Source organism: Budorcas taxicolor, chromosome 11 (assembly GCF_023091745.1).
Source record: "Budorcas taxicolor isolate Tak-1 chromosome 11, Takin1.1, whole genome shotgun sequence".
NCBI classification, from domain to species: Eukaryota; Metazoa; Chordata; class Mammalia; order Artiodactyla; family Bovidae; genus Budorcas; species Budorcas taxicolor.
The window spans coordinates 80429815-80449313 of record NC_068920.1 but is presented as its reverse complement, the minus strand read 5'-3'; the positions used below and the strand labels follow the sequence as shown (position 1 = coordinate 80449313).

The 19499-nt window shown below is 38.1% G+C and overlaps 1 protein-coding gene across 2 annotated transcripts in view; it reads left to right on the top strand.

Annotated features, from left to right (window-relative positions):
* Positions 1–19499, top strand: part of ATL2 (atlastin GTPase 2) — a 70021-nt gene that overhangs the window by 24662 nt on the left and 25860 nt on the right. For both annotated transcript variants that reach the window (XM_052647456.1, XM_052647457.1), the window contains exon 2: positions 6525–6769. In XM_052647456.1, the coding sequence (XP_052503416.1) occupies positions 6525–6769 (245 nt within the window). The remainder of the gene's footprint in view (positions 1–6524; positions 6770–19499) is intronic.

The window sequence follows — 19499 nt, the reverse complement described above, 5'->3', positions numbered from 1 at the left end:
GTGCACATGAGTATGTGGTCAGTTGTGTTTGGCTCTTTGTGGTCCCATGGGCTGTAGCCCACCAGGCTCCCCTGTCCATGGAATTTTCCAGGCAAGAGTACTGGAGTGGGTTGCCATTTCCTACTCCAGGGTCTTTTAAATTAAAATGTATTATTTGTTAGGTCTTCGTCCTTTTATTTGTGATTTTTGTGATGAATATACTACTCTTGAGTTGCTAGAAGTATTTCCCAAACTAATTATATGATTGTTAAATTTGCTTATAAAATGGGTGGGAAGAGGCATGTGTAAAACTCCTGAGTAAAATATGTATGTTTCATTCATTCAAGAAATATTTATTAAACACTTGCTAGGTGCTAGGCGGTTTTCAAACGCTAAGAGCAAGAGTAGTCAACAGGGTGATTAGGATCCTTTTTTTGGTGGCCTGCACCTTCTATGCAGAAGGAGGAGCTATGATGGACACATGTCAATGAATGAAAAAAGGTCATTTTTAAATACTGAAAAAGGCTTTGGGGAGAAAAACCCTGTTCTGTTAAAGTGATGGGTAGGCTCTGTAATTTAGACAGAGTGAAAGCCACATGGAGGAGATAACATTTGCAGTGACACCTAAACGATGGAGAAGCAAGCCACTTGAATTTCCAAGGACAGAGCTTTCCAGACAGGGAAGAATAAAGACAAAGATTTTAAGGTGGGGAACAGGTTTGGCCTATTCAAGGAACAGCAGGAGGGCTAGATTGCCCAGAACTGTGGACGCTGTGACCAGGAACTTAGAAGATTTTTTTTTCCCCCCTCTATTTTCCGGTTACAGTGGGAAGCTAATTGAGAGTGTTAAGCAAGGGTTGGTAATCTAGGGGGGACATATAATAAATAAGCACTTACATAAATATTCAAATGATGGGTGGATAAAATTTGGGGGAGTGTAGGAGGACTAGGAACCTTGGGAGAAGATACTCATGAGGCAATGACATTTAAACTGAGGCTTAAGGAATTAATTAGGGGAACAGCATGGGAAAGAGTATTCCATACAGAGGAATAGCATGGTGAACTATGAGTCTAGAAAAAGTTTAGTGGCAAGACTCCGAAAAAGGCTAGCTTGTCTATTTGTAGTTTACAGAGGGGAAAATAGCACCAAATGGGGCAGGAGAGATTTGGCAGTGAGTACAGGGTTTTATGACAAAGGTCCATCTAGTCAAAAGCTATGGTTTTTCCAGTAATCACGTATGGATGTGAGAATTGGACCATAAAGAAAAGTGAAAGTGAAAGTGAAGTCTCTCAATTGGGTCCGACTCTTTGAGACCCCATGGATTGTAGCCCACCAAGCTCCTCCATCCATGGGATTCTCCAGGCAAGAATACTGGAGTGGATTGCCATTTCCTTCTCCAGGGGATCTTCCCATCCCAGGGATGGAACCCAGGTCTCCCGCATTGCAGACAGACGCTTTAATCTCTGAGCTACCATAAAGAAAGCTGGCTGCCAAAGAATTGATGCTTTGAACTGTGGTGTTGGAAAAGACACTTACGAGCTCCTTGGACTGCAAGGAGATCAAACCAGTCCATTCTAAAGGAAATCCTGAATATTCATTGGAAGGACTGATGCTGAAGCTGAAGCTCCAATACTTTGGCCACCTGATGCAAAGAACTGACTCAATAGAAAAGGTCGTGATGCTGGGAAAGACTGAAGGCAGGAGAAGGGGCGGGACAGAGGATGAGATGGTTAGATGGCATCACCGACTCATTGGACATGAGTTTGAACAAGCTCCAGGAGTTGGTGGCGGACAGGGAAGCCTGGCATGCTGCAGCCTTTGGGGTGGCAGAGTCATTCATGACTGAGCGACTGAACTGAATTGAACTGAACAGGATTTTGTGAGGCACGTGTACGATTTTAGCTGTTAATCCTCTGTAGCGGTGATTTTTTAAAAATTTTAATTAAATTTTTGTATTTTATCAGTTTTATTAAATTAACCATTCTGTGTATAAAATTTTGTTTTTATACCCTTCTAAAAAATATCAAACATTTTCTTTTTTTTTTTTGGACAGAGGGCCTCTCTCTCTTTTTTTTTTTAATTTTTATTTTTACTTTATTTTACTTTACATGTAACAGTGATTTTAACGAGAGTAACTTAATCACATGTGCATTTAATATTATTAGTAGTTGCTACTCTGTGAGGATTAGATTGGAGAAGAGGGCAAGAAGGGAGACCAGTTTGGTTCCACTTTAAATGAGCTAGGATGGTGTTTTTGCTTTCACTTTTGTCTCAGGTTTAAAGGATTTGTTAAAATAAGCTACTTATTATATATGAATAAATAATACAAATATTTATTAGAGAATTATCTAGCTAACATTCAGTTCAGTTCAGTCATTCAGTCGTGTCCGACTCTTTGCGACCCCATGAATCACAGCATGCCAGGCCTCCATGTCCATCACCAACACCCGGAGTTCACTCACACTCAGCGTCCATCAAGTCGGTGGTGCCATCCAGACATCTCATCCTCTGTCATCCCCTTCTCCTCCTGCCCCCAATCCCTCCCAGCATCAAGGTCTTTTCCAGTGAGTCAGCTCTTCTCATGAGGTGGCCAAAGTATTGGAGTTTCAGCTTCAGTATCAGTCCTTCCAGTGAACACCCAGGACTGATCTTTAGGATGGACTGGTTGGATCTCCTTGCAGTCCAAGGGACTCTTTCAAGAGCCTTCTCCACACCACACCACACCACAGTTCAAAAGCATCAATTCTTTGGCACTCAGCTTCTTTTACAGTCCAACTCTCACATCCATACATGACTATTGGAAAAACCATAGCCTTGACTAGATGGACCTTTGTTGGCGAAGTAATATCTCTGCTTTTCAATATGCTATCTAGGTTGCTAACATTAAAAGAATATACTAACATTAAAAGAAAAGAGAAATAGAGCAGAGAATACATCACCTAATTGGGTTTGACCAACATCCAGACGTAAACAACGCTAGGAAGTCTCGTGACACAGCACATCTGGAGTGCCAATTGGAAAGGTCCCAGGCATCCACTCCGTGGGTGAGACATAAAAGGTTCAGGGTTCAGTTCAGGGTTCCCATTTGTAATCCCAGGATGCAAACTGATACCGTAATCAATCTGTGACCAAATTGCAAGCCTAGTTCCCTGTTAATGCTCTTTGTTTTGTCTTGTAAAACTGGGAATGTTGTTCAGCCTGAGGCTTGGTTGGCCAGGCCCCCTGCTGGGGCTCAGCCATCTCAAAACTCTTCCCCCCTTGTATCTGCAAGTCTTGCACTCAGAGCAGGCAGTCACTCCCAGTCACTCGCAGACCAGGCAGTGTCCAGGCAGTTTAGAAGCCAGGTCAGAGGCCTACTCTGCTTTGTCTCTGAAGCCTAAACAAGACTATTTAATTTCCCTGACAGATGGTGGTGATGAGAATAAGGACGGTATCAGTAGAGATTTTGAGTGAAGACAGATTTAAGACCTTGGTTAGATTTAGGGGTATGGAAATGTTGAAATGTATCATGAACAGGCCTCAGGTGTGTACCTGCAAATGGGTAGACGGTGATGTTGTTACATAGCGACACTGGTTAATTAAAGGTGACTGTAGAGACTTAGCATTCTAAGGTTGCAAATAAAAGCTTCTCCTATGGGACTGATTATTGTGAAATTACAGTGCAGTGTGTGCTCAGTCATGTCTGACTGTCTGCGTCCCTCTGGGTGTATCCTGTCAGGCTCCTCTGTCCAGGGGAGTTTTCCAGGCAAGAATACTGGAGTGAGTTGCCATTTCCTTTCTCCAGGGGATCTTCCAGACTAAAGGATCCAACTGTCATCTCTTGTGTCTCCTGCACTGGCAGGCGGATTCTTTACCCCTGAGCCATTTACTGTCACCTTCTGACAAGCACATATAATGCTTCCTATGTATCAAGCATATTTCAACTCATTGAATCCTGATGACTTAATAGGTCGGTGCTGTGACTATCCCCATGTTACAGATGAGAAGACAGGTGCAGAGAAGTTAAAAGACTTATCTAGACAGTTTTGCTTCCTGGTTCATTCTTAACTACTAATTAGGCTTGGAATGTCTTAATCACAGTTTGCATACTGTGTGGTAATTACCTAGACTCACCTAATGATACATTAAATTGGAATCTAACTTCCAAAAGTCTAACTTGTTAGACTTTTCCTGGGAAGTTTACTTTTTCGTGCATTTAGATAGCATACCTGGCTATATCTTTATAGCATTGAAACAAGCAATGGTAATATCCTCTTTAATTAAATATTGCTTTCTTTTATTTTCTAAAATTCTTTGAAATTGCTTGGTCTTGGTGTGTGTGTGTGTGTGTGTGCGCGCGCGCTAAGTCACTTTAGTCGTGTTTGATTCTTTGCGACCCCATGGACTGTAGCCCGCCAGGCTCCTCTGTCTGTGTGATTCTCCAGGCAGGAATACTGGAGTGGGTTGCCATGCCCTCCTCCAGGGGATCTTCCTGACTTAGGTATTGAACCTGCATCTCTTATGTCTCCTGTATTGGCAGGCAAATTCTTTACCACTAATGCCACCCTAATTCTTTGAAATTGCTTGGTCTTTGTATTGTTACTGTTGGCAGCACCTTTTGAAATAGTGTTGCTTTTACTTTGTACAGTTAAATGTGCCTCATAAAGTGAAGGTAAAGGCTCTAACATGCATGCATACTCAGTCGCCCCATCGTGTCCAACTCCTTGTGACCCCATGGACTGTAGCCCGCCAGGCTCCCCTGTCTGTGGAATATTTCAGGCAAGAATACTGGAGTGAGTTGCCATTTCCCCCTCCAGGGGATCTTCCCACCCAGTGATTAAACCTGCATTGGCAGGTGGGTTCTTTGCCACCTGGGAAGCCCAAAGTCTCTAATAGTCTTTGGAAATCACATAAGCTAGATGTTTCTTTTTGTAAAGAGACTAAAAATTCATTAATGTAGGTATGTATCTTTGCTCTGAGAATAGTGTCTTTGTGGACTGATATTGGCACACTAATAGTGTGCCACTCCTCAGTGGACTGGCTGTCGTCTCCTCTGAGAGGGGAGGCTGTCATTGGGTTGAACGTAGCAGATGCCATATATTTCCTTAGATTGGAAACTGGCACTGAGTAGACAAGCTCAAGGGGGAGAGTCCCTTAAAGACACTGAAGTGGGAAAGGATAAGATCCCCCAGGAGTGTGCTAGTGGGATCAAGCAGGTGATAGGGAAGAAAGGCAGACAGGGTATTATTGTACATAGCCTCTGAAACTAGCTGTTTGTTGTTTAGTCACTAAGTTATGTCCAACTCTTTTGTGACCCCATGAACTGTAGCCCACCAGGCTCCACGGTCCATGGGGTTTCCCAGGCAGGAATACTGGAGTGGGTTGCCATTTCCTTTACCAGATGATCTTCCAAACGCAGAGATTTAACCTGCGTCTCCTGCACTGGCAGGCAGGTTCTCTACCACTGAGCCACCAGGGAAGCCGAAACTAGCTATTTGGTGGGTTAAAAAAAAACAAAATAGAAACCTAAACTTTAGAAAATTCTCTCTTCTGTTGCATATTCTGTTGTTACTTTTTCATCTCTATTCAGTAAAGTTCTTCTGCAAAGGTTAACTTCTTGTTGTGTGCTGGGTGAACAAAAGAGTTTATGTAGCTGTTTCTTAGTGAAAGTCGGCTCGGTTGTGTCCAACTCTTTGCAACCCCATGGGCTATACAGTACGTGGAATTCTCCAGGCCAGAATACTGGAGTGGGTAGCCTTTCCCTTCTCCAGGGGGTCTTCCCAACACACGAGTTGAAGTGGGGTCTCCTGCATTGCAGGCAGATTCTTTACCAACTGAGCTAGCTGTTTCTTAGGAGTTACGTAATTTTGAAGGGCTGTCTATGGTGTTTGGTGAGAAAGGGTCCTAGAGGCAAATGAAACTCTGTCCCTCACTAATTGTCCTTCTTGTTTCTTTGTGTCTTCCACTGAAACATTAATCATGTGCTCCGTTTTAATAAGGAAGGCTATTCTTTTAGGTAACTTTTATTAAATTAGGACCCATTAGCTTTATCATGAGCCATTTTGGAAAACTTTGTAGGATCTTAACAATTATATATATATGTATATGTTTATATATATTCACACACATAAATAAATATATATTTTAGTCTTTGTAAATTTGAAATTATCTCTAAGTGAGTCTGGGAGGAAGAATGGAATCCGAATTATCAGATGAAATTGATAGTTTCTGTGTGCATCCAGTAGCAGAAGTTGTTTATGGATGAATACAGTGTTCAAGAACAATGCTGCTCACATTTAGCTGTTAAGACTTAATTGAGCCATATTTAGTATTGCTGCTTATCTGTATATATAGTAGGAAAGTGATTGGTATTCTTGGTCCTATCTGATATTATAGAGGGAGTGAGACGTTCAGTATGTATTTGAGCATCACTTTTGTAACTATTTCCAAGTGACCTATCATGGGGAAGAAGTTACTTGAAATTTTGCTTTAGTTGTGGTCCTTTAGGAAATAGTTTAGAATGCAGGAATTAAAGTAACCTGTTGTCTCTCTTTTTTAACTCTAGGTGAGAATTATGAAGATGATGACCTAGTAAACTCTGATGAGGTTATGAAGAAACCATGTCCAGTACAGATTGTTCTTGCACATGAAGATGACCATAACTTTGAGCTTGATGAAGAAGCTTTGGAGCAGATATTACTACAGGAGCACATACGAGATCTAAACATAGTAGTGGTATCCGTGGCAGGAGCTTTTCGTAAAGGGAAATCATTTCTACTGGACTTCATGCTTAGATATATGTATAACAAGGTGAATAGTGTCTTTTAAATTGAACCAAGTTAAAAACAAAAATTACCAACCAGTCTTGTTTAAAAATAATAGATAAAAAGCAGCAAGAGCTGTATCTTTAGTTTCAAAAGATATAGTTCTTGATAAGACTTCTCAGTTAAGACAGTAATGTAAGTTTGTTTGAGCTCTTGATTCTTCTTCTCCTGTCTCCATAATTCCTCTTTGCAGGTAGTACATATTGAGGCATATGATTGAGCACCTGTGTTCAGTGTGTTCCAAGCATTGTAACTCTAACTCAAAATGTCTGAGTATACTTTAAATTTCCTGAGTATTGTTCAGTCTCTCCTTTTTTGTATTTCCTCACACCTTCCTCTTCTTGATCACCTTTGCAGTAATGGGTGAAGTAGGCTGATAAAGGTATACTTCTGAAAAGGTATACTTACGCTCCTCAAATAAGTCTCCTTTAGAGAATTTTTCTTTTTGAGGTAAGATTCAGTTCCTTAAAGTGACTTCCATGGCCTTCCATGATCTCTGAGCCTCATTCCTTGCCTCTGTAGTTTTTGCAGTTCTTGACTACGTCATATTATCTCTCAGATGTTGCTGTATTGTTGGCTTATTTTTTCATTGGAAGCCTTCCATGATTTCTAAGACTATGTTATGACTGTATGGCTCAGGTCATGTGTTACATTGATACTACTTTAGTTACTTATTTTTCCTGGCTGGTGTAACCTCTGTTAGGAGTGGCCTTATCTTGATTACCATCTCTCTCGTGCCTGGCACTGTAATTGGCCCATCAGATCAGTTCAGTCGCTCGTCGTGCCCTACTCTTTGCGACCCCATGAATCGCAGCACGCCAGGCCTCCCTGTCCGTCACCAACTCCCAGAGTTCACTCAGACTCGCGTCCATCGAGTCAGTGATGCCATCCAGCCATCTCATCCTCTGTCCCATAGTAAGCACTTATTTTCTGTTTTGACTAATGAATCACCCTTTCTGTTTTCACTTTTTGAACAATTGTTATTTTCCAGACAATTGTTAATTTCCTTCCCTTTCCCTGACTTCGACTTTCTCCTCTGGAAAAAGAGCAAAAAAAAAAAAATTTCCCCCCGACTTGAGTCAGAATATTTTTCTAATAGTTGAAAGTTAGGCTGAGGGAATAAGAGTTTGATAGGAACCAAGAAGGAGGAATTGAAATTTTGGCGTGGAACACTTAGGGGGGAACGGCTTTATAGGAAGAGGCTTTAAATGTTCAGAAGGCCACATGAAGGTGCTGGAAGTAACACTTAGAATTATGTAATTGTCTAAACGTCTCTCGTGGTGTACATCTTTAAGAATTCTGTGTAAAATCTGTAACTGGCTGTGTATGTACCTTGAGATTAAGTAATAAGGCAAACATTTCTAGTTGATTTTCCAGGAAGTTTTTCAGTATTATTTTTGTAGGAATCTCTGCAGGCATACTTAAATACACCTGAGGATCAAGGATATAGTTCATGTTAAAGAACACTATTTTGCAGAAATTGGGAGTTGAGAAAGATACGGTAAAGTTTTTCCACTTAAACTTGATTATTTTCCAGAATTTTACGCCTGAAATAGAGAAATCTATAATGACTTATTCTTTAAAAAAAAGAAAAAAAGACTACATTTAAAGATGATGAATTTCTGTATTTTGAGGCTCTAACTTCTTAAGTTAGCTTGTGTATATTGTATCTGTCTGTGTCTGCGCTGTTCACTGCAAGTGTGTTTGATTCCAAGTAGGTGACAGATAGAATGTTAGAAGGGGAAGGAAACTTAGATCACTTGCCTAGCAAGTTTCACCTTAGGTGCAATTTCTTATTTGATCTCTGATCAGTTAGTAGTGGCTGTTCAGAGGGGGAGTAGCAGCCCACACATGTGTCATATTTGTTATTTCTGAACTAATAGACAGTGTAGAACCTTACACATTGTTGTAGCCTTCTCAGCTAATATCTTCAAAGGTAACCACTATTCTGAACTCTCACCCCAAGCTAATTTTGTCTGTTTTTGAACTTCACATGAATGAAATCATAAGATATGGGTTTATGTTTGGTTTATTTCATTAACATATCTGTGAACTACCCATGTTTTTGCATCTGTGATAGTCCATTGTTTTTGTTACTTTGATATTCCATTATATAATTATACATTTTTTCAATCCATTTAATTGTCAGTGGATAATCCTAATAGGTTTTAATAAGCTGATTTTTGCTTCACGTGTTTCCAAAGAAAAGTAGATTACTCTGTTGTCAGTAGGAATTGCTAGAAAAATGTTGATCAAGTGATCATATGAAAGTGATTCCAATTTCAAGAATCAGTTGAGGAAGGTAGAAATGTTATGTAGAATTAAATTAGTAAAACTTAATTTGGGGGATATATTGAACACTAAGTAATGGGAGCTGTTTTAGATAAGGATTCTTAATCCTTTATAGAATTGCTTCCCTTTTTAAATATTTCTTATTTTTTAAATTTATTTTTAATCATTCCTTATTTTTTAAAAAACTTTTGTGAGCAATTTTTAATGTATAAAAGTAGACAGTGAATGCCCTTGGACTTAATAATTTTTAGCAAAAAGTGATTTTAATTCTTTTAAGATTTTCTTCCATTTCTTTTTCTTGGTAAACTTATTTGTTAAAAAATTTGATTGTTGGTCTTACAGAGTTTCCCATTCTGGGTTTGCTGATTTTACCCCATTGGTGCAGTTTTCTTGTTCTTTTGTTTTGTGAATTTCCTGTAAATTGTTAGTTGAACCTAGATCAGACTCAGATTTGACTTTTTGGCAAGAGCATTTCATAGATGATACTTTCTTCTATGAGGAGGCACATGTTATCTTCTCACGTAACAGTTTTTGAATCTTTACTGATTTCTGGGTATTCTGATTCCTAAGCATTTAGCAGGTATTATCTTAGTATTCACAGTAACGCTTTGGAGTTGTGTTAGCATTTCAGCCTGGAGTTGAAGAATGAAACTCAGAGTAAGTGGCACAGCCGGGATTCCAAGGCAGGCCACTGGACGCCAGAGCCTTTATTCTAGAAACTATTATGTAAGATGATGTTTGGTCCATTTATATACTTACACTCAGTTGTTCTTTTTTAAGTGTTTACTTTTCATTGTTTACTTGAGAAATTGAAGTAGACTGACAGGAGTACATGCCTGATAACTTTTCTTGCTGCCCACTGGTATCTGTGCCTAATAAGTATGAGTTTTGACTCTGTTTATATCATAATTTCTAGTGGCACTTTAAGGGGACTTATCTATAGTTTTTATTCTTTTCCATTTTAAGAGCTGCTCCCAGAACTTCTTCCAGAGATCAAGAGTAGGAACTATCTTTAAGGATTATATGTGCTACTACATATAATTTGCCAAAAGCACGACTATATCAGGATCAGTATATGGGATGTTGAACTTGGTTTCACTTTTTTCTCTAAGGCTAGTAATATCTGAGATTAAGACTTGGAAATGTTAATCTATGAAAAAAAAAACTTGGTTTCTTGTGCTTTCTAAAAAAGAAATGTATTTAGAGGAAGAATAATGCTTTTATAAGTTTCTTCCTAGGGTCACTTTATTATTATTTTTATTTTGTGGTGTGAGTTAAATATAGCAAAGTAGGTAAGCCTTAGTACAGCCAGTGAATTTTTATTGAGTTATACTTTTGTGACCACTGCCTCTCAGATAAAGAAAAGCAGCACTTTCAGCACTCCAGAAGGCTCTCTTGTTCTTTCTCCTAGTTACTACTATTTCCAGCTCTCAGGAGCCACTGCTGTTCTGACTTAAATTGCCATCAATCAGTTGTGTCTACTTTTGAGTTTCATATAAATGTAATCATAAAGTATGCACTTGTGTCTGGTTTCTTTCACTTAATATTAAGTCTAAGAGATTCATGTTGTTGCATGTATCAGTAATTGCTTTTTTAATTGCTGAGTGGTATTTCATTGGATGAAGATACCATAGGCCTGGCAAAGGTCAGTTTTCATTCCAATCCCAAAGAAAGGGAATGCCAAAGAATGCTCAAACTACCGCACAATTGCACTCATCTCACACGCTAGTAAAGTAATGCTCAAAATTCTCCAAGCCAGGCTTCAGCAATATGTGAAGCGTGAACTTCCAGAAATTCAAGCTGGTTTTAGAAAAGGCAGAGGAACCAGAGATCAAATTGCCATCCTCTGGATCATTGAAAAAGCAAGAGAGTTCCAGAAAAACATCTGTTTCTGCTTTATTGACTATGCCAAAGCCTTTGACTATGTGAATCACAATAAACTGTGGAAAATTCTGAAAGAGGTGGAATACCAGACCACCTGACCTGCCTCTGGAGTAATCTGTATGCAGATCAGGAAGCAGCAGTTAGAACTGGATGTGGAACAACAGACTGGTTCTGAATCAGGAAAGGAGTACTTCAAGGCTGTATTTTGTCACCCTGCTTATTTAACTTAGACGCAGAATACATCATGAGAAACGCCGGGCTGGATGAAGCCCAAGCTGAAATCAAGATTGCCGGGAGAAATATCAATAACCTCAGATATGCAGATAACACCTCTCTTATGGAAGAAATCGAAGAACTAAAGAGCCTCTTGATGAAAGTGAAAGAGGAGAGTGAAATAGTTGGCTTAAAACTCAACATTCAGAAAACTAAGATCATGGCATCTGGTCCCATCACTTCATGGCAAATAGATGGGGAAACAATGGAAACAGTGGCAGACTTTAATTTTTGGGGGGGGGGGGGGCGCTCCAAAATCACTGCAGATGGTGACTGCAGCCATGAAATTGAGAGACGCTTACTCCTTGGAAGGAAAGTTACGACCAACCTAGACAGCATATTAAAAAGCAGAGACATTACTTTGCTAACAAAGGTCCATGTAGTAAAGGCTAAGGTTTTCCCAGTAATCACATGTGGATGTGCGAGTTGGACTATAAAGAAAGCTGAGTGCCGAAGAATTGATGCTTTAGAACTGTGGTACTGGAGAAGACTCTTGAGAGTCCCTTGGACTGCAAGGAGATCCCACCAGTCCATCCTAAAGGAGATCAGTCCTGAGTGTTCATTGGAAGGACTGATGTTGAAGCTGAAGCTCCAGTATTTTGGCCACCTCATGCAAAGAGTTGACTCATTTGAAAAGACCCTGATGCTGGGAAGGATTGGGGGCGGGAGGAAAAGGGGATGACAGAGGATGAAACGGTTGGATGGCATCACCGACTTGATGGACATGAGTTTGGGTAAACTCCGGAAGTTGGTGATGGACAGGGGGTCCTGGCATGCTGCAGTCCATGGGGTTGTGAAGAGTCGGACACGACTGAGCAACTGAACTGAATTGACAGACTTATGGGTTGTTTGTAATTTTTGTTTGTTATGGATTAAGCTATAATGAATGTTCTTATAAAAGTCTTGGTGATGTAAGCACTTATTTCTGTTGAGTTTATACCCAGGAGTAGGAATGTTAGGATCAAAATTTTTTCAGTAGTGGTTTTACCAATTTTGTATTCCCAGCAGCGATGTGTAAAGACTTACAGATCCTTTACATTTTATAAAACAATACTGTCATTTAGCCATTCTGATAGATGTGCATTTTAAAAATTTTAAGGCATCACTTTGTTCAGGTTCATATGCTCATAAAATTGCCAGATTTAATGTAAAAGTTTAGCTTATTCATTTAATTATTGCTTTAACTGAATTTGCTTTTGAATATTTCACCTATTCCAAGTGATACACTGAATATAACTTATGTAACAAACTGCTGAAATTGAAAATTTGATATTGTTACTATTTTTGCCTCTGTAAGAAGCAGGCAGAACTTGGTCAGAGTTTTAAGATTCAGTAAGGAAAAATAAAAATTGGTGGGCTTATTTTATTTTGTCTGCTGAAAATACACTAAAGAGTTGGGTATAGAGGTTATGTGGACTATTGACTACTTTCTTTCTGTTAGTATATTAGATTTTCCCTTGATTTCTGAATTGTATATTTCTGTTCTTTCATATGCAGATTTAAAATTAGTGTAATTTCACTTAGAAGGCTTCATCAGATGTTGTCAAAGCCAGAGGAATCAGATGACGTGAAGGAGGCTACAGTACGTTGTTCAAAGTCCTTATTGCCATGTTTTAGGAGGGCCTTTCTTGGTTGCATTTCTGAATCTATTCCCTGAAAATGTTCAGTCATCTGTCAGCCTTTGAAATACCTTTCTAGTTTTAAGCCCCAAATGTATGTACTGCCTGTTTTGTGATATCAAGTGTTATACCTATGTTATCATTTATTTCAGTTTTGTACTTGAGAGAGCATTAATTATTTTTTCCAGTAGACCTTTTTCTATTCCAAAGTATTTGTTCTTGCAAGTGAAAATTTACTTTCTCTAAAATAATTGACTTTATGAGGTCATTTTTTTGAAGAATATCTCAAGTAATATACTGTTTTACATAAGCACTGATTACTCAAACACCAGCTTTAAAACATTTGGGGAGTTAAAACAGTTTTATAGAATTTAAGTTCCTTAATACTAACTTTTTTTGGAGGAGAAAGAAATTTTTAAGTGATTAACTCCCTGCTTCATTCCCCTATTCCCCCTGGGACAGTTTCGATGTTTGACTCAGTGAGTTCTAGTTCAAGATTTCTTTTTTCTCACTCTTTAAAACATTTTTTTTCTTGCCATGTTTCTTTCTATAGTTAATAGGATGTATTTTCTATAGAAGCTTTAGGGAATGTTCACTGTAATCCTTTTGTCAAGAAGCAAGTTAAAATAATAGGATTTATGCCACGTTGCAGTAGTATATGGACATTTAACAGAACTGCCAGTGGACCATTCTTTTTCCTCTTAGACTTCTGTAGTGTTTGTTATAGGCTGGGTTTTGTATGACTGGGAGTCTCTTGTTAAGTTCGTGTACTAAGTGTATTTGATACTTTGTTTTTCTTTTAACAGCTTTATTGAAGTATGATTCGCATATAATATATAATTTCATCTACTTGAAACCTGTAATATACAGTCCCATGATTTTAGTATATTCACAGTTGTATAATCATCACAATAAATTTTAGAACATTTTTATCACCTCAGAATGAAAAATATGAAGCCCTGTACTTTTTAAGCTGTTAACCCACCTATCCCCTATAACCTCTTCTCCCAGCCTCTTGCCCTGAGAAGCTATAATCTTATATTCTGTCTCTCTGATTCTGCCTATTCTGGGCATACATATAAATGAAGTCATATAATATGTTGTCTTTTGTGATTTGTTTCTTTCACTTAGCATAATGTTTTAAATGTTTGTTTACATGCTCTAGTATTACTGGTGCTTCCTTCCTTCTTAAGAATGAATAATATTCTGTTGTATAAATACACCTCATTTTCTTTATCCATTCATTGTTAGTGGGTTGTCTCCACCTTTGGCTTGTGACTGATCCTATAATTATCAATATGTTAATTTAACATATTTTTACTAATTATGTATATAGTACATTAATATGTAATAATGAATGATAATGGTATGATATAAGGGTTCAGCTTCATTCTTTTGGATGTGCTTATCCAGTTGTCCCAGCACCACTTGTTGGAAAGGCTATCTCCCCATTGAATGCTCTTGGCACCCTTGTTGACAATTAGTTGGTCATAGACATGTGACTATTTCTGCACTCTCAATTCTATTGTGTTGGTCTATTCTAAGCCAGTACTAGAATGTCTTGATTACTGTTGCTTTATAGTAAGTTTTCAAAACAGGAAATGAGGTCTCTTATTTTTTCATTTTTCTTTTCTCAAGGTTGTTCTAGGTCCCTTGCAATTCAGTATGTATTTTGGACTTAGCCTGTCATTTTCTGTGGGAGGTTAGTTGGGATTCTTTTGGTGATTGTATTGAATCTAAAAGATTAGTTTGGGTAATGTTGTCTGAATATTAAGCACTTTGATCTTTGTACATGGCATGTTTTTCCATTTATGTGGGTTATCTTTAAATAAATAAATCCAGCTTGGGGGGTAAAATGTTTTGTAGTTTGTATTTTTTATACTTTTGTTAAATTTACTCCTCATTTGATGATGTTACAAATAGAATTGTTTTCTTTATTTCATTTTCAGGTTGTTCGTTGTAAGTATACAATTGATATTTTTATGTTGATCTTTTATCCTGAAATCTTGTTTAACTCATTTATTCATTCAAATAGCTTTTTAGTGGACTTTTTAAATGTTTTCTAGATATATATATATAAGACCATGTCATCTGTAAATATAGTTTTCCTTTTTCCCTTCCAATCTGAGTACCTCTTATCTCTTTTTCTTGGCTGATTGTCCTGGCTAGAATCTCCAGTACAATGATGAATACAGGTGATAAGAGCATGTCTTCTTCTTGCTTTCCTAACCTTTAGGGAGAAACACTTAGGTTTTCACCACTGTGTGTGAATTGTTTTAGAGATATTGTTAGGTTCAGGAAGTTCTCTCTTTCTAGTGTGCTAAGACAGTTTTTGTTTGCTTTTTAAATCATGAATGGATGTTGGGTTTTGTCAGATGCCTTTTCTGCGCCTATTCATACGATCATATGGTTTTTCTTTAGTCTGTTGATTTGATCAGTTCAGTCTCTCAGTTGTGTCTGACTTTTTGTGACCCCTGGACTGCAGCATGTGAGGCTTCCCTATCCGTCACCAACTCCCGAAGCCTACTCAAACTCATGTCCATCGAGTTGGTGATGCCATTAACCATCTCATCCTCTGTCGGGCCCTTCTCCTGCCTTCAGTCATTCCCAACATCAGGGTCTTTTCAAATGAGTCAGTTCTTTGCATCAGGTGGCGAAAGTATTGGAGTTTCAGCTTCAGCGTCAGTCCTTCCAGTGAATATTCAGGACTGATTTCCTTTACGACGGACTGGTTGGATCTCCTTGCAGTCCAAGGGACTCTCAAGAGTCTTCTCCAACACCACAGTTCTAAAGCATCAATTCTTCGGTGCTCAGCTTTCTTTATAGTCCAACTCTCACATCCATACATGACTACTGGAAAAACCATAGCCTTGACTAAATGGACCTTTGTTGGCAAAGTACTATCTCTGCTTTTTAATATGCTGTCTAGATTGGTCATGACTTTTCCTCCAAGGAACAAACGTCTTTTAACTTCATGGCTGCAAGTCACCATCTGCAGTGATTTTGGAGCCCCCCAAAACAAAGTCTGACACTGTTTCCATTGTTTCCCCATCTGTTTGCCATGAAGTGGTTGGGACCAGATGCCATGATCTTAGTTTTCTGAATGTTGAGTATTAAGGCAACTTTTTCACTCTCCTTTTTCACTTTAATCAAGAGGCTCTTTAGTTCTTTTTCACTTTCTGCCATAAGGGTGATATCATCTGTGTATCTGAAGTTACTGATATTTCTTCTGGCAATCTTGATTCCAGCTGTGCTTCATCCAGTCCAGCATTTCTCATGATGTTCTCTGCACATAAGTTAAATAAGCAGAGTGACAATATACAGCCTTGATATACTTATTTCCCAATTTGGAACCTGTCTGTTGTTCCATGTCTAGTTCTAACTGTTGCTTCTTGACCTGCATACAGATTTCTCAGGTGGCAGGTCAGGTGGTCTGGTATTCCTATCTCTTTTATGAATTTTCCACAGTTTGTTGTAATCCACACAGTCAGAAGCTTTGGCATAGTCAGTACAGCAGAAATAGATGTTTTTCTGGAACTTTCTCACGTTTTCAATGAAATGGATCATATTAATTTTTTGAATGTTGAGTTAGCCTTGCATCCCTTGAATAGTCCACTTAGTTGTGGTATATAATTCTTTTTATACATTGTTGGATTCAATTTTCTAGTATTTTGTTGAGTATTGTTACATCTATATTCCTGAAATATATTGGTCTTTAGTTTTCTTTTTTTAAAATGTCTTCATTTGGTTTTGATATTAAGATAGCACTGGCCTCATAGAATGAATTAGGAAGTATTCCCTCTGCTTCTATGTCTTGGAAAAGTTTAGAGAGAACTAGTATCATTTCTTCCTTAAATGTTTGGAAGGACTTAGCAGTGAAACTGTCTGAACTTAGTTCATTCTTCTTTGAAAATTATTAATTGTTGATTAAATTTCATTAGTAGATACAGAACTATTCAGATGATGTATTTTTTTCCTCATGTGAGTTTGGTAGGTTATTTCTTACAAATAATCAGTCCACTTCAAGTCAGTTATCAAAATTGTGGGCATAGAATTGTTCTTAATATTCTTTTATTTTTCTAAAGTCCATGAAATTAGTAGTTTTGACTCCTCTAATTTCTGATATTTTTATCTTTTCTCTCTCAAAACAATTTTATTGATCTTTTAAAGGACCAGCTTTGGTTTGATTTTTTTTTTTCCTGTTGTCTTGATATCCTTTTTTCTTGTGTTCGATGTTATTAAGGTTTCTGCTGTAATTTTATTCTGCTTCTTTAGGTTAAAAATTATTATTCTAGTTTTGGTTTTAGATCTCTTTCCTAATATGTGCACCCAGTTCTATAAATTCTTTGCTAATCATTGCTGGCTGTCACTGCATTTCACCTGTTTTCATACGTTGTTTTTCTCATTTTCATTTAGTTCAAAATACTTAAAAATTTCTGTTGGGATTTTTTTGACCCATGTGTTATTTAGAAGTGTGTTGTGTAAACTTCTACTATTGTGGGGTTTTCCAGCTATGTTTACATTATTGGTCTCTAGTTTAATTCATTTGTGGTCTGATAGCATGCTTTGTATGATCTGTTCAGGGTTCTGTTTTGGGAAATGTTCTGTCTGAGACTGAGAGGAATGTGTAGTCCATTGTTGGATGAAGGATTCTATAAGGTCAGTTAGATCTGCTTGAATGTTGGTGCTGTTTAGTTCAGCTGTATCCTTGAAAGTGAAAGTCGCTCAGCCATGTCCGACTCTTTGCAGCCATGGACTGTATAGTCCATGGAATTCTCCAGGCCAGAATACTGGAGTGGGTAGGCTTTCCTTTCTCCAGGGGATCTTCCCAATCCAGTCATCAAACCCAGGTCTCCCACATGGCAGGTGGATTCTTCACCAGCTGAGCCACGAAGGAAGCCCAAGAATACTGGAGTGGGTAGCCTGTTCCTTCTCCAGTGGGTCTTCCCCACCCAGGAATCAAACCAGGGTCTCTTGCATTGCAGGCGGATTCTTTACCAACTGTACTATCAGGGAACTGATAGTTTGTCTTCTGAATCTGTCAATTACTGATTGAGGGGTGTTGAAGTCTCCAAGTGTAATAGCGGATTTTCTTGTTTCTCCTTGGAATTCAGTTTTTGCCTCATATATTTTGATGCTTTCTTATTAAGCACATTGAAAATTGTCAAGTTTTTCTGGAGAAATGACTCCTTTTATCATTATGTATTACTGCTCTTCATAATGATAATTTCCTTGTCTTAAAGTCAGCTCTGTCTGAAATTAGTATTGCTACTCTAGCTTTTATTTGATTAGTGTTAGCGTGCATTGGAGAAGGAAATGGCAAGCCACTCCAGTGTTCTTGCCTGGAGAATCCCAGGGACGGGGGAGCCTGGTGGGCTGCTGTCTATGGGGTCGCACAGAGTTGGACACAACTGAAGCGACTTAGCAGTAGCAGCATTGTGTATCTTTCTCCATTCCTTTTCTTTGTGTCTAAACTGGTTTTTTTTGTGGAGAGCAAATAGTTGAATTTATTTTTAATCCAATGACAGTTTCTTTCATTTAACTGGTTTATTTCAGTCATGCATGTCTGAAGTGATTATTGATACTTGTTGGTTCTTTTTTATTCTCTTTTCTGCCTTCTTTAGCTTTAATTCACTATTTTATGTGATTCCACATTCTGTTGTTTCTTAGTGTATCTATTTATTTAAACATTAAAATAATCTAATTGCCTGGAGTTCGCAATATACATTTACAACTGATCTAAGTTTGCTTTTAGAATATTACTATACTGCTTTATGGGTAGTACAGGTACCTTATGACAGAGTATTCCCAGTGCCTCCCTGCTATACCTTATGTTGTTAATTTCCTCTCTGTATGTACCATAATCACCTAATACATTGCTGCAATTAGAACTTTGGACATGCTGTTGTCTATTAGATGAATTAAGGGAAGAATAAAAGATTTTCTTGTCTTTCTCTGATATTCTTTTATATATGTGTCTGAGTTTCCAGCGTTGTTATTTTCTTTCTTTGTGAAGAACTTTTAACATTTCTTACAAGGCAGGTGTACTGGTGACAACATCCTTCATTTTTTATCTGAGGAAGAATTTATTTCTCCTTCACTTTTATAGGATAACTTTACTGGATACAGAATTTTAGGTTGGTGGCTTTTTTCTTTTAACACTTTACATATTTCATTCCATTTTCTTCCTGTTGGTATGGTTTCAGACTAGAAGTCCAAAGTGATTCTTATTGTTCTTTGATCCTCCATAGATATAAGTGTTTTTGTCTTTGTCTTCTTTTGGGATTTCCTTTTAGTCTTTGTCATTTTGCAGTTAGGCTGTGATATGCCTTGGTGTTATCTGATTGTCTTAGATCTGTTCTTTAGTATTTGTCATTAATTTTAGAAGATTCTCAGCCATTATTACCATGAAATTAAAGACATTTGCTCCTTGGAAGAAAAGTTATGACCAACCTAGACAGCATACTAAAAGGCAGAGATACTACTTTGCTGACAAAGGTCTATCTAGTCAAGCTATGGTTTTTCCAGTAGTCATGTGTGGATATGAGAGTTGGACTATAAAGAAAGCTGAGCACCGAAGAATTGATGCTTTGGAACTGTGGTGTTGGAGAAGACTCTTGAGAGTCCCTGTGACTGCAAGAAGATTCA